Source organism: Poecilia formosa, unplaced genomic scaffold, assembly GCF_000485575.1.
Source record: "Poecilia formosa unplaced genomic scaffold, Poecilia_formosa-5.1.2 Scaffold354, whole genome shotgun sequence".
Taxonomy (NCBI): Eukaryota; Metazoa; Chordata; class Actinopteri; order Cyprinodontiformes; family Poeciliidae; genus Poecilia; species Poecilia formosa.
This window is the reverse complement of record NW_006800293.1, coordinates 507,346-522,194: the sequence shown is the minus strand read 5'-3', so window position 1 is coordinate 522,194 and position 14,849 is coordinate 507,346. Positions and strand designations below refer to the sequence as shown.

Below are 14,849 nucleotides of genomic sequence, written 5' to 3'. Positions count from 1 at the left end.
CTATATGTAAAAGATGCACCTTCTTGACAAAATGTAAAAAAAAAAAAAAGAAAAAAAACTTTTAGATTAGGAGAAAAAAAAAGACAAATCAACATGTCATAAACTGATGCTATGCACAGACAAGGAAGGGATATCACAAGGGGAAAGACTGTGCATATATTTGTGAATATCTGTGGACTATCTGGATGTGAAGGACCTCTTCCTTGATCTCTAATCCTCTTTGAACTGGACTGTCGCTGCATTCCTCTGCTGTTGGTGTTTTTTGGCTTATTTATTTATTTATTTATTTTTTGTTTTATGTGTCTTTTTACATTTTCTTTTGTGGGCAAAGCCACTTGTTGTGTAGCATCTTCAAGCGGGAGATAATCATAAAAGAGAGGAGGTACAGAGAGGAGGAAAAAGGGCAAGGCAGCGGAGGCACCAGCGTCTGATGATCGAAAGAAATAATTGGATTATATTCCTACATGGCCTCATGGTTTCCTCACGGTTTTGTGGAGCTCGTTAGCTCCACAAACAGCTGTTTGTAGTTCACACCCGAGGCAAAGAGACGGAGGAATTGAAACATTTCTGTGTGAGTGGCTTTGTTGCAGAATCAGGTAGACTGTGACACAGCCGCCGATACCAAAGATGCATCGAGCCCCACTGTGTGTGTAATGGTCATGGACTCACAAAAACAAACACACACACACACACACACACACACATGCATGCATGCATGCAAAAAAAAAAACAAACAAACAAAAAAACCCCCACCAAACAATGTGGTGTAGAGATCCCACAGAGCAGTTGTTTGTTATGTGGGAGGAGTTGAGTGCCTTGTTCCTTCAACCTGAGGGTTACACTGCTCTGATCTTTCACTCACACATAATTTGGAAGATTTCTAAAACAACTGGGGTACACACACCATCTGTGTGAAGCGCTAAGCAGCGTTTCAGTTGGGGTGACACTTGTGCGGTGAATTTCACCGGCCACCGCGGTCCTTCTGACTCCCATTTATCTTTTCCATGCTTGACTAGTTTGGCAAACTTGCTTTACAGCAACCCAGGGCGCTGACAATTAAATTAAGTTTGTGAGAGAATACGCTCTGCACGAATATCACGTCTACTACGTTACAGCGTTTAATACATAAATGTCACATTGGATAAGATGCTTCTCAGTTGTCCACAGGCTTACAAACTCATCAAAGGTAGATTCTACAAAGACTACACGGTTCTTGTGTGGGGGATGGAAAGGAAGCTAAAAACACCGATACACAACCAGGCCGTAGCTGTTGTCAGATGCTCTTGTTCATCTGACTCAGGTACTAAGACAAAAGGCAGCAGCTGAAGCTCATGATCACGTCTGAACATGCAGAAGGACCGATTGGAGAGAGCCGTTATTGATCTACTGTGATCTGCTGACATCTGCAGAGGTTTTGTAATGACAGGGGACACACACACACACAAAAAAAGCAAAAGATCCTGTAAAAGAAATCGTTTTCTTACCTGGTAAACCTTACACTCATGAACAACACCAGCAGTGGTCTGGCTGATTACTTGCTGTTAAGCCTTCCCGAGAACCAGTCCGACACGTCAATTATTCAGACCGAAGGAGATGCTAAGCTCAGTGTTGCTTTTCCCTGCTCAGACAGCAGAAATTATTAAATAGCCTCTAAATTATGACGGCAACTCAAGAAGGTTTTCTGACTTGCAAATGTCACATTTGTCAACATATTGTACACAAATTCAAAGCTTGCTTGGCCACTTTAACTGGGGATTTATAACGTTAAATTGGATGTGTGTTGTTAACACCACTAAATTTGTTTTTACCTCAGAGAAAACATGCAGCACTTCCCCCAACACACACTCTGGCTAAACTTTGTGTATTTCATAGTCCAAGTGTACGTGTGTGTGTATATTCCACTTTTCAAAAGTATTTTCCACCCACTTTCCTGTCTCACTTGGGAATTTAATTCTTCCGCTCAAACCCACCGGTGAAGCCCGCTGCCCATCTGAATCCTCCTCGCTGGTTCCTCCCAGCAGGGTAGCTTTACAACAAGGCAGGCATGTGTTGACAATTCATCTCGATATACCTCAAATCTTTATTGTAAAGGTTCATGTAGTGAAACGATACAAACAGTGTTTAGCAACAAACGTGACATTAAAGTCACAGCAAAAATGATTGTTCTCTTTTTTTTTTTTTTTTACTTATCGACTTTCTTAGTGTGTGAAATACAAGCAGCTACATGATTCGATGTGTTTGAATTTATTTATTGTTTGTAGATTTGCACTGTTGTCTTTTTATTATGAAAAGTAAGACCTAGAGAGAATAACTTGTGTAACGCATTTGTATACGACAAGAAAAGCAGGAATTATTAAACTAAAAAGGGAAAGCCGAAACAATACATGGATTACGCAATAACTTTTGTTTGCATCAGTTTTTGCCCTAATTTTTGTTTGAAGATTGCATCCAGTGTTTAAAAAAAACAAAAAAAAAAACAGGACAAATCAAAAATAACCTCTGTCGTTAGGGGTGGGAAGATCTATAGCAGCATATCAAAACATGTAAATATAATTGGAAAGTTCATGACATAGATTCATTACATACAGAGTTATACGTTTCTGTTAAATTTGATGATTATTACTTACAGTTAATGAAAACATGGGAAAGGAAGAATAGTACACTCAACAAATGAAAAGCGGATTCTCACTACAGATGAATTATACCATAGTCTGCATGTTTATTTGGAAGAATGGAGTCTCAGTAGATGTCCAGCAGAGAGTAATTGGTCTGGTTGTCAACAGATTGCTGTATCCACAAGTATATTATAAAAGTTAAGTGGAAGAAAAAACTTTGGCTCAAAAACGTGCACAAGCAACAACGATGACTGCCGTCATAAAATGATTGCAAAAAAAAAAAAAAAAAGCTCCTTTAAGAGTTTTGAGGAGGTTTACAAAACGTGACCTGCAGCTGGAGTCCGTGCATCAAGAACCACCTCAGGCAGACGCATCCAGGACAAGAGCCGTGACTATTACATTTCTTCTGGTAAGCTGCTTCTGAACCGGACGTCATCGACTAATGCTGATCTATCAGGTTTTATCTTCGCAGAACCTCATCTCCATGGCTGACCTCCATACCTGAATGGATTGATGAACCAGCCAAGTAAAGCAGCTCATTGGAGTCATTTCCAACTGGTATAAGTTTCAGTATTTTTATCAGTCTCTTGTAATTTTCTAAATGAAAACCAATTTGGGGTTTTGTAATGGCAACAAGCCATAATTATCAAAATGAACAAAGACTAACAATTTAAATACGTCACTCTGTGCATAATAATCCATCCATTCTGTTGTTTAGAACTGCGTATTTTTGCAAGGCCAGGGATGAGGTTCTGGGTTTGGTGCCTTTTTACGACAGACACAAGGTGAGACGCGAAGTAAACCCTGGATTGGTCTCCAGTCCACCTCAATGTGTGTAATGAATCTATGTGAAACATAACATTAATTTATGTTTCACATACAATAAAATTAATTTTTAGATAATATTCCTATTTACTAAAACACTGTGTTCTATCCTTTTTTTTAATTTTGCATGAGTTTTAATTGTATACAATAATCAGAATAAAGTGTTCAGGCAGACATAAGGAAGAGAAACCAGGTAGGGAAAAAATCCAATAGCTGCATTTGATAATCTTCGTTATCCTCTGTCTCTTTTGTGCTGTTTGTGTATTTGTATAAAATACATGTATTCATGTTTTTATATCTGTGACTTTCCTTCCTCTTTGCGCGTAAGTGTTTGCACATTTCTTCGTTTCAGGTGCGAACATGAATTAGCGTCACCATTTTGGTTGTTTTGAACTTGTGTGAATTTCCTCATTATGCTTTTGTTGCACAAAGAGATATTGAAGGAAACAGAATCACAAAGGAGGCGTCGTTTGCTTTCTCCTTCTGAGCTCAGTGTCAACGTTTTCTCCCTCATCGCTTACTGACCGATCAATCAATCAATCGGAACCAAGTGTCTTTGTGATGGTAGAGACAATCAATTTCAAATGGAAGAGAGACAAAAAAAGATGAAGGGAGAGAGTGGAGAATGGAGATGAACCTGAGTGGACAGGATGGGGAGGAGAACAGCTCTCAGATTATGTATATCTTTATATATACATGTCTGCGAATGTGTGTGTGGGATCACCTTTAACCTCTGCAGAGTGACCTTTACATAGGGGTCCGGGGCATTCGGGACCGTCCCTCAGCTACCAGGCAGATAGTGGTGGGGATCTGCCTTGTTAAGTGGACATCTAATCGAAGATGTTGATCAAATGCCTGGAAGCATATGCATACACACTATAATACTTGGAGCCATGATGCAGAGAGCCTTTCCTCTGCTGCTTATCTTAGCGATGCAGAGAGTCTGTCGGTCGTGTTGAACCTGCAATCAGCCTGAGATTAAACAGCCGAGTTACGACTTGAACAAACGGAGTGAAAAACCGGTGTGGATGAAAATGATGTGTTTTGGACCAAAACAAATAAAAAGAAACAAGCAATTTGGCCGTTTGGCTTTTCATTTTTTCTTTTCACAAATTCTTACTGTGGCGCTTTGCTGCCACCTAGTGGTGCCGACACGACACATTGATAAGCATAAAATGTTTTCCTTTGTTGGCATCTGATGTAGCTCCTGTGAGTCTCCTACCACATTGAGGGAATTTTGAAATGATTTTTTTCAACAGAAAGCTTTTTGTTTAGATATCATGATATAATTAGGTCATTTATAGGCAAAGTTTAAGGAATGTTTAGTTTTGTAATAATGTGCCAAGAAATGGCTCCACTACACTAAAAACTAGCTTTGGACTGCAATTAAAAGAAAAAAAAAAGAACAATTGCCTCTTAAGATGCGACATAAAACACTTCAAAATTAATAGATTAGTCAAACAATATGCTTCGTTACTTCAGTGGAGTGTGATTTGAAGTAGAAGCAGAGACTGGATGCAGATGAGTAGATATTATTAGACGAATGGAGGCTTCAAAAAATGGCAAGGTTTTGAGACGGCCGTGACTTCTGACCAGTATGTTAAACTGGTCCTGATTTGTTTTTTTCTTATGTCCTCTAAATGGTATTTGCAATATAAATGCATCCAAGGTCAATAAAAGATTTAGAAAACAATTCCAGTTTAATGTTTTTTAAATTCACCACACCTCCTTGGGAAGATCAATCTGAGAAAAATGACAGCTCAATAAAAAAACAAACAAAAAAAAAACATTATGCCTACACCAGTAACCAATTCATAAAGTTGAGACTTTATGAAAGTCATTCTGATTGTATTATAGGTAGATTAAAACAAAGATTAGCATTTATTTTTCTATCTCAGTCATGTTTAAGTCCATACTTGATGAGGCTAGTCTGAAAGCTTTATTTCGTCATTTATTCCTCGTTTGCTTGAATAATTCAGAAAATTAGTTTACAGGCAGACTCTCTGGTGTTGTATGGATTATTATCCTGACGCAAAACTCAAGAGCACTTAAGGATTTGAACCGATGGCTGGACATTGTCCTTCATGATGTTTTGGTAGTCGTTCAGGCCTAACGGCTTCAAATTAGCACTAATGTGTCATACTACATCCTTCACGTTTACCTGCTTGTGTAATGTTATTTAGCTGATCTGTTGTGTTAAGTTTTACACCAGATGTAAATAAGACACACCTTCCAAAAAGGTTGTATTTTTGTCATATCCGTCCCCAGAAAACTTCTCCAGAACTTCGAAGGATCATCAAGATCCAAGTTTCTTAACTATAAATGATATGAGACAGGATTTTTTGACCGACTTTGTTGCATTAGAGAAGATAATAGTAGGAGCTTCATCGTCGTTCGCAGAAATATTTAACGTGTTGAACAGAATAAAATAGAAAATGAGAAGACAGTAAAATGAGGTTGCTGTACAGTATGTTAACTATATATTTCACACTAGAGAAGGAGTTTGGTCACTTAAGATGTTATCAACCTTTCCAGCTAATGACCTTTACTCATTTTCTCCAGTCTCTTATTCTTATACATCTGTATGTATGCATCAGTTAGCAAAATAATCCAAGTCAGATTATTAAAAAACAAAACAAAACAAAACAAAAAACTATTGTATTTTGAGTTTGTATTACATAAAAAGAGACATGGGATCCAGTTAGTCACATCATGCTTTTATGACGAAAGAGGAGTTAATTTACAAGACAAACAGTATATAAAACATACACTGAATTAAAAAAAAGAAACCATATGTTCTTTATAGACATAGTACATTATAACCCTTCCCTTTGAGACCAAGCAGCCATGGGACTGAACAAAACCTGGGTGATCCCTGGAGGAAAGAAGCAGCAGTTAAATCCTATGTTACTATACCTACACTATTTACAGTTCAACAGTCATTTTCCTCTGTCAGACATGGCAAGGAAGTCTACAGATTTGATGACATGATATGGCTAATAGAGCTAATATTTACACGTTCTGTTCCTGTCATCCAAGGATCAAATTATTCTGGCATTAAAAAAAAAGTGCCTTTTAAAAGTGTACAGTCAGATGCCGATGTAGCTAAAGAGGATCGGAGACTAAATTTGGTACTTCATGTATAACAGTCAGTTTAATTTGTCACTCATCTCTAGTTGTGACTGATCACCTTACACGATTTAATTAGACAATTCAAACTAATTTCTAGAGTCCATTCATCCTTTTTCATATTAGTCATCTTACAACCACAAGCTTTAGTGGATTTTATTTGATTTGTCGCTTTTGGTGACTTAAGAAACACCCTCAATGGTAGCAACAAGTGGTGCTAAAAAGTACTGACCGAGGGGCTGAATGCAATCTATTCCCACACTTTTCAGATGTGTATTTCTAAAAACACTTCTATAATTTAATTCAACTTAACCAAAGTAACTTAACCACAACGTGTTAAGTTACTTTGCATTGATCTATCATACAAAATCCTATTCATACTGAAGTTTGAATATGATTTCAAATTAGAAATCCTATTCAAATTTGTGGTCGTAATTAGAAAGAATGTGAAACAGTTAAAAGGTCTGAATGCGTTTTAAAGGCATAATAAGTCCAGGGCACTCATTCCTAGGTTTATGAGTTAGGAACAACTTTGTTTGACAAAAATACAAAAGCATTACGGCAATTATCTGAAAAAGAGAGAAAATAAACACATTCTTAAAGAGGCTGGTGCTATAAAGAGAAAAGACCAGAGAGTCAAAAAAAAAACAACAAAAAAACAAAGTGAGGGAATGAATTAAATGTGTTTTCAAGTATTTGCTATCTTGTGCAATAGAGATCTGGTGCAGATACAAAGATAGGTTCATAAAATGTGGGGAAAATTGAAGCGTTGACTCAAACTTGCTATAAAACAAGCAGAAATCGGGCACTTTCTTGCTCTTAGAAGACAAAAGAAAAACCTCTTCATCAAAGTGCAAACCTGGGAACAAGTGCCGGCCACATCTACATGAGCTCTCCACGCCTTGTGCAAACCCCACAGGATCTTTAAGAGGGCGACAATATTGAATAAAAATCAATAAAAGTATGCCATGAATAATCTTATCCCCATGCAGAATTGATCAGTCCCAGCCACCTGCCTGGAATATCAATCGCTCTATCTACAGCTTGTACATCAGAGCAGATCATTTGTTTGTGACAAGATATGTGTAAAAGTACAATCATTCCAAGTAAACACTTGTTTCTCCTTCAAAATGCACCCTCCCGTTTGAATATCCGTGAATGCATCGTGACTCGTCTCCCCTCGCTCCAGTTGGATTCAGCACGTTTGCTTCTGTTCACGAGCAGCAGCAATGGCACCTCCGGCTCTCGGTGCAGGTGTGAGTTTGGCACTACCAATCACTTTATACAAAAGGCATGCATAGATTCAGCCTGTTGAGACCACAAGCTGGAACGTCTCTTTGCTCTCCGGGGGGAACCAATCGTTTGCCGATCAGAGAAAGAACAGAGCTGTCAGATTGTTGGGGTTTCTGTTTCGGATATAATTTACGGACCGATTTCCACCGGCTGTCCTGCAGCTTTTAATCGAATTAAGCTCAATCCTCATGACTTTTGCTCCATTTCGCATGTGTGGCAGAACGAATCCGACCACACAACACCCACTTGTATTGCTAAAAATATCAGTTGAATAAATCTAACAGTCAGTCTGCTTTCTTTATTTCTAACCTATCTGTTTTATTTCTTTCTTGCAAAAAATAAACGACAAAACAAAAATACTGGCGCATCAGCAAGGTTGCAGATGCTGCTGTTGTCCGTCTCGACCACTTGGTGGCAGTGTAACCATATAAAACGCAGCGATTTCTTGCAGTCCTCTGGTCAAGGTTAAGATGAACCAATTATCTGTCCAATGTGCTTTAGCGACGCTCTGCTCAAATATTCCTGCTAGCTGTGACAGTTTGCCTCCAGAAAATCGTGACTGCAGATATAATTTATGTCTAGATTATTATTCTACAACTAAAATCTTTAATCTAGGGTTTTGGCAGTGCAGTGTTCTTAGAGGAAATGAAACTAATAAGCCAAATAAACACACAAATCAGACGAGCTCACTCCTCCGTCATCCCATTACTGCTCGTTTCAGCTCAGATAAATTCTGCTCCAGTCTAATCCAATCAAAAAAAAAAAGAGAGAGAGAGAGAGAGAGAGAGATGGATTTATCCAGCGCTAAAGCAGAATCAGGAATGACAGAGGTGGCGAGAAATGCTGCTGCAGAAATGACTGCTCTAAAGGTAAGATTAAATATAAAAATAATAAGCGCATGGTTTAACATAATGACAACAGAGCCGTCTTTAATCTGGAGCTGCATGGAAACAGTGTAACAAAGCAAAATTGGAATAATTCAGGCTTTGCACCAAATAATGGTATAATTATAGTGTCTGGGATTTTACACTGTTTGTGCTAATAAGGAGTTCCCAAAGGGAAATTGTCTTGTTGTGGTTTAGGTTAAATTTCTGCAGCTGTATCAGATTTGTGCAGTGCCTTGTAAAAGTATTCATACTCCTCCAACCATTAACATCTACATATTCACTCGGGCTTGACGCTATTGACCAAGACAAAATCGGAAAATGGAACGGAAATGGAAATGAAAAGTGGAAAATTGCAACTTGTATTTGTGTAAAGCCAATTTCACTTTGATTCCCTTAAATAAAACTAACTGGTTGCCTAATTGGAAAGTGGTCCGTCTGTGTGTAATTTAATTTCAGTATGAAGACAGTTGATCTTTGAAAGCCTCATGAGTTTGTTGGGGAAAATTTGTGAACAGGTCACGTTTTCAAAGTTGCAGAAAGACTTGAGATTATGCCAGAGGTTCACAGAAGTGTTTGGTGGTATAATATGAAAAAGTTCAAGGCGTTTGAATACTCTTGCAGGGAAATGCATGTAGGCAACACGTCACTGAGCTGTGGCCAGGATAAACCAAAGGAGACGGCAAAGGATTCTACTTTTTAAAACAACTGTAACAGCAGAGATAAATAAATCTGGTTTCCAACAGAAAAAAAATAAGCCCCACATAAAACACTGCCAGCTAGAGTAAAGACTTTAGAGCAAGATATTATGCAAATGTGCCTTTTTAGGGAGAACTATTAAAATAATTACATGCCACAAATTATGATCAATTAAAAATATTTTACATACTACTAAAATCTGCTCATACCTCTGCAAGGACTTTTCAAGTAAAAGCCACATAACAGGTTTTTTCAAAAAAATCAAGAATGGCTTCTCCAGTCTTCAAGGGGTTTTTTTCAGGACTTGAGGGCTGAACAGAGGAAATTGCTTCTTTCCAACCCCAATCGTCTAATAAACGTCCCTTTTTTATATATATATATATATATATATATATATATAAATGGACAGCTTAAATCTGCAAGGTGAAAATGAGTGGAAAAAAAACAAACAAACTCAGTCCCCCTTCCTACATTTGTAAGATGGTATCAGATAACGAATGTATCATCAAGAGAACATACATACAGTCCAGTCCATTGGTTCTCATCTCCAAAATAGTTCCCAGAGCAGCATGGTTTCAGTCTGCTAAAGTTCAAGGTGAGGTTTGAAAGAAATGGTTGGGTGTGACATGGGAACCAGTTGTTTTTTTAATTATTTTTTTAGGGAACCTGGGTCACCCCTTTCATCTTAGTCGCTGATCCAATCACTGCTCTGTGTTTGGTGGCATCACGAGTAGCGACGAATCATTACATTACAACACCGACTCACCAACCACACAGGACACGCATCTACTACCACACAACCATACTCCGGCCTAATACTGTGAACAGGGACAACAGAGATCGGAAATGCTAAGAAGACGACAGAAAGAAAAGGGGCAGATGACCTGGGGAGAAAGGGGTAAGAGGCAAGAGAAGGAAACAAATGAAACACTCATCTACACTTACAATTCTGCATGATGTTTACACAATAACACCATCGACAATCACTACAGACATTCTTACTGTCTTCTAAACCTAATTTCCACTGAGAAATACCAGAAAATGGAAACACCAGAGGGATGGCTTAGGGAGAAGTGACATGGAGGCAACATCCTGTTCTCAACACCACGGCAGCCGAAATGGCTGCAGTTAACAGTAGCGGTAGAAATCAGGCCAGTTTTGCCATCCGTTCTCATTTTGTCTCATGAATCTTTTAACAGCTGTTTAGTTATTCATCTTGACAAAGAAGCTGTGGTTTCATCATCCCTGACAAGGGACAAAAATGGAGTTTGCATAAATCATCTTAAAGGAACAAGAGAGTTCTCTCTCCTGCAGCAAATTATACCCAAACCATGAATTTGTTCTAATAAAGAGGGTCTTTCTTTTGATCACTGACTTGTAACTTTTCCACTGCATGGCTTCCAGAAATAGAAAAAAACCCCCGACATTTTGCGCTCACCACAGCAACCACCAGGGAACCACTCCCTTGTACTAACACTTTGCTTCGTACAAAGGATCTGGACTCTGAGCTGTTCAGAACCGAACGCTTCCTGGAGGCGTGGACTGTGTCGAGGTTTTAAATTTTACCCAATTACTGTTTGCTCGTGACGAATGAAATGCGCAAGTTCGACGCCACTTACCGGAAATTGCCTGCACTGTAAACAACCGTCCTCCACTGCGAAGAGAAAGAAGTGCTCGTCCGAAAGAAGTGGCTGCCAGTGTTGATTAGCGCAGAAAATTGACGTCATCGTTCACGATTCTCTTTCTGTTCGCTGATTGGCCCGTTCAAAAATTGACCGGAGACAATCTGAGAGAGCCCAGATTGTGTTGGATATGAGGACTTTTTTTGTTTGTTTTGGAAGCTAACGCTGAGATTTTGATTCAAAACCGTTTCATGTCTTTTTGTCACTAGAACACAATTTTCAACTATCAGTGTATTTTGTCTGTTAACCATTTTTAAAACCTTTTCTCAAAAAAAACATTCTGTTTATTACTTAGACAAGTAGGATGCTATTTATTAACAAGCTAATCCTAGCAATAATAATCGACTTGGTTGAATCTATTATTTATTTACTGACCAAATTAGATGTTTTTTTTGGCAATGAAAGTCACAGAAGTAGCATACAAATTTTTGAACCCAATATTACATCTACTGAAAGTGGTAAAAGTAAGGCACCATAGAAGAGGTGTAAATTATCCACCCATGAGACAAATGACCATTACTGCTAACCGGTAAAATAGGAGTGAAGTTAAATACCTGTGGCAACCGGCACAGACACCTGAGCTACGTATTTTTGGTGCCTTTAATTTGTATAGGTTAAAGCTGGAAAAGTCCTAATTTTGTGACTAAGCTGAAGGGCCCAATTCATCCACTTGAGTTCAAGTCTGATTTAAAAGGGAAACAGACTGGAATAAACTGCTCGTTTACACTTATAACATTTCTGTGTTTCATTAAGCCAGTTGAAAATATTGAGAAATAGTTTGGTTTTGGCTTGTGTTGTGAACAGCATTTAGCCTGGTTACTGAAAACTAAATGACATTTTCCTGGTTTTCTGACTGATTATGTATGACACCATTCTGAGATTTTAATTTTGGGATCTGTGGCTATAATCAAAACAGTACTATCAAATCCCACTGGGGTTCATATCTTCGCCCAGAATGTGCTCAACTCAGTTGGTTTCATTTCTGATGAACATGGAAGATAGCATGAATGGTGATTGCATGCGACTGAACGATGCATATTATTGTTCAGCTTGAAAGAAAGCTCGGTGGACACTGAGCTTTTCACCCGAGCAAAACAATTTTGCTTGTTAAAATAATGAACAATATAAACTTTATGGTTTACTTCCTGGGTGTTGGACTCCAGGCCATCAGTGCAGACGTTCTGCAACTTTCTAATGTCTTCCTGGACCAACACAATTAAACGGCTGAATTGATGCAGTCGAGTTCTGCAACATTCTACTATCAGCATAATTATTTGATTCAAATGTGTTGAAGCACAGACACATCTAGAACATGCAAATTACAGACCCTCAATGTCTTGAGTTTAACACCTCTTGCTCAGGAGTCATCAGAACTACTGTTTTGTTTGTTTGTTTGGCCATCATCAAAAACCATCAGTTTATATTAACTCAAGTTTCTGAGCAGTTTATATTTTGTTCACAGGTTCCATTTAGATCACTTTGTGAGGTGTTGAGAACAGAATAACGTCTCATGGTGGATGATGTGCTTTAACACAGTGAACATTCAGAAGCTCAGACAACAACGACTGAACAGAATAAAAATAAGGGACAAACAAATATGCAACGTAACACTTGAAAACAAAATCCCAAAAATAAAACCTTTTGTTATTTTTTTGCCATTGAGACCACAGTACTACTCTCCACTATACGATGCACATGGTGTGGGTAGGGTGAACACAACTTCATTTACATTTTAATCCTCAGTCTCCAGCCAGGGACCCCTCCCAAAGGAGGACCCAGTGGGGGTGTGTGGGGGTGGGGTGTGAAGGGGGGGATGCACTGGGCTAGGGGGGCAGAGACATTCATGCACCGGCCGTTTCAGAGACAGAAAGAGAAGTCAGCATCACAATTATAGACTTGTGCTTGTGTGTGCCATGTCGGGTTTGTTTGCTCTTGTGCAACTATGACTGTTGTTCCTTTGTGTTTGTTTGTGTTATTCTGTGGAACGTACTGCAAGCTCAGCGACACCGGATAATCTCGTGAACACCAGGACCGCTTGTAAAATGGCAGTAGTGATAATTATACGACTAAATCATGCACACGCTATATAAAAATTCAACCTACACAAATTATGGCTTTGTTTCTTCAGTCACAAATTTCCAGTATTGGCTATATGGCTATACATGCAGTATTGCTGGAATGTTACAATTAGCAAATAAATGTGTTCAATGAAATCTTTTTTCTGTTGGTTTGTTACTTTGCTCTTCCTGAGAAAAGGTGCAATATGTTATCTACTGTGTGTCATCCCCAATTTGGAGAAGTGTTTGTCTTGTGAAACTACGTGTCCTGTCTCTGCCTCTGAATAAGACCCAACTCTCCAGGCTGCTCCCCCCGGGCAGCACCAGGAAGGTTAGGGTGGCCACCAATGCAGCAGAGACCAGAGTTCAGGGGTTTGTGTAGGGGAGCAAAACACAAGTCAAAAAGGCTTATGTATTCTCGCTCGTACTACTCAGTTTACCCTCTGTTCCTGTCAGCCTGGACCATTTGCTCTCTCTTGCATTGGTTCATTTGGTTCCTGTGGTGGCCTGTGTTTGGTGTTCATAATTTTTAATTGTCTGAGTCACAGGCAACCGCAGCACCTCTTGACCGGTACACTCGTCCCAAACTCACACAGCTCATGTTTGGGCAGAATCTCACAAAGAAGTAAAGATCAAATGAACGCTTAAAATCGGTGGCCTCCAGGACATTCTTTACCGATTTCTAGCCTTTTCTTTTTATTTGTTGAAATAACCAAGAAAGTGCTGTTCGTGTTGCAAATATAACTTATCACTGATGTCTGTTTCTTACGACAACATTATTGTCAAGCATAATCGATTAATTAAACTCTACTACTGTTACGTACAGTAGCATTCAACACCACAATCTAAAGAAAACCACTGCGAAGAGGAGACATCAAAGTAATTTAAATTTCAAGCATAGGTCAAATTAAATCACAACTGTAGTTTTGAGGTGGCCACCCAATTTGGAGCAGAGCAATAGACACAAGCTAATGTTGTGCTCTCAAACTTCTTTGTGAGTTAGTGGCTGTGTGTGTTTGCGTGTGTCAAACACGTCTTTGGGACGTGCTTATGCCTCCCCTGAGGGACCCCTGGCTGCGTTGTTTCATATCATTTTCATGTTAAACTTCCTGGTCCCTCCTGTAGAGCTCCCCGTGGTGGGTTCAGATTTCCGGAACGAGTACTCCACTGTGAAGTTGTTCCTGCGCTGGCCGCGTCCACGGCTCCACACAAACAACAACAGGAAGCAGAAGAGAACAACTCCGAGAAACGTGATGCAACCCATGGCTGTTGAGACCAAAATGGTGGTCAGGTCCAAGGTGAACTTGAGGAAAACCCGTGTGCTGTTTAGATTTGTGTCGTTGAAGTACTCCCCGCTGTACAGAGAGCGGTTAAGAAAGAAGGCGGAGGCAGAGTCTAGTGGCTGGCCTCTTACTGTGAGAGTGGCAAAGTAGGTGTCATTGCCTCCAGCGTTTGAGGCAATGCAGATGTACGTCCCGCTGTCAGTGAGCTGAGCATAGCGGATCTCCAGAGTACCACTAGGGAGAACAGTGATGCGACCTGAACTCTTAGCTGTGATTCGTCTACGCAGTGGTGAGATCCAGATGATGGCAGGTGTAGGATCTCCGTCAGCTCGACATACAAAGCTCACTGGCTGGCCTTCCCGAGCAACCACCTAAGAGAGGT

General features: G+C 39.4%; 1 protein-coding gene and 1 long non-coding RNA gene across 3 annotated transcripts in view; one reads left to right on the top strand and one right to left on the bottom strand.

The window, feature by feature from the left end:
• Positions 1 to 2,886: 2,886 nt before the first annotated feature.
• On the top strand, positions 2,887 to 12,745 carry LOC107833270 (uncharacterized). The gene is made up of 2 exons (XR_001658983.1): positions 2,887 to 2,916; positions 8,637 to 12,745. It is a non-coding gene; the product is annotated as an uncharacterized LOC107833270 (long non-coding RNA).
• The window catches only part of lingo3b (leucine rich repeat and Ig domain containing 3b), a 40,904-nt gene continuing 35,897 nt past the window's right edge, over positions 9,843 to 14,849 (bottom strand). For both annotated transcript variants that reach the window (XM_007574517.2, XM_016662018.1), the window contains exon 4: positions 9,843 to 14,838. In XM_007574517.2, the coding sequence (XP_007574579.1) occupies positions 14,269 to 14,838 (570 nt within the window). In that variant the 3' untranslated portion in view covers positions 9,843 to 14,268. The remainder of the gene's footprint in view (positions 14,839 to 14,849) is intronic.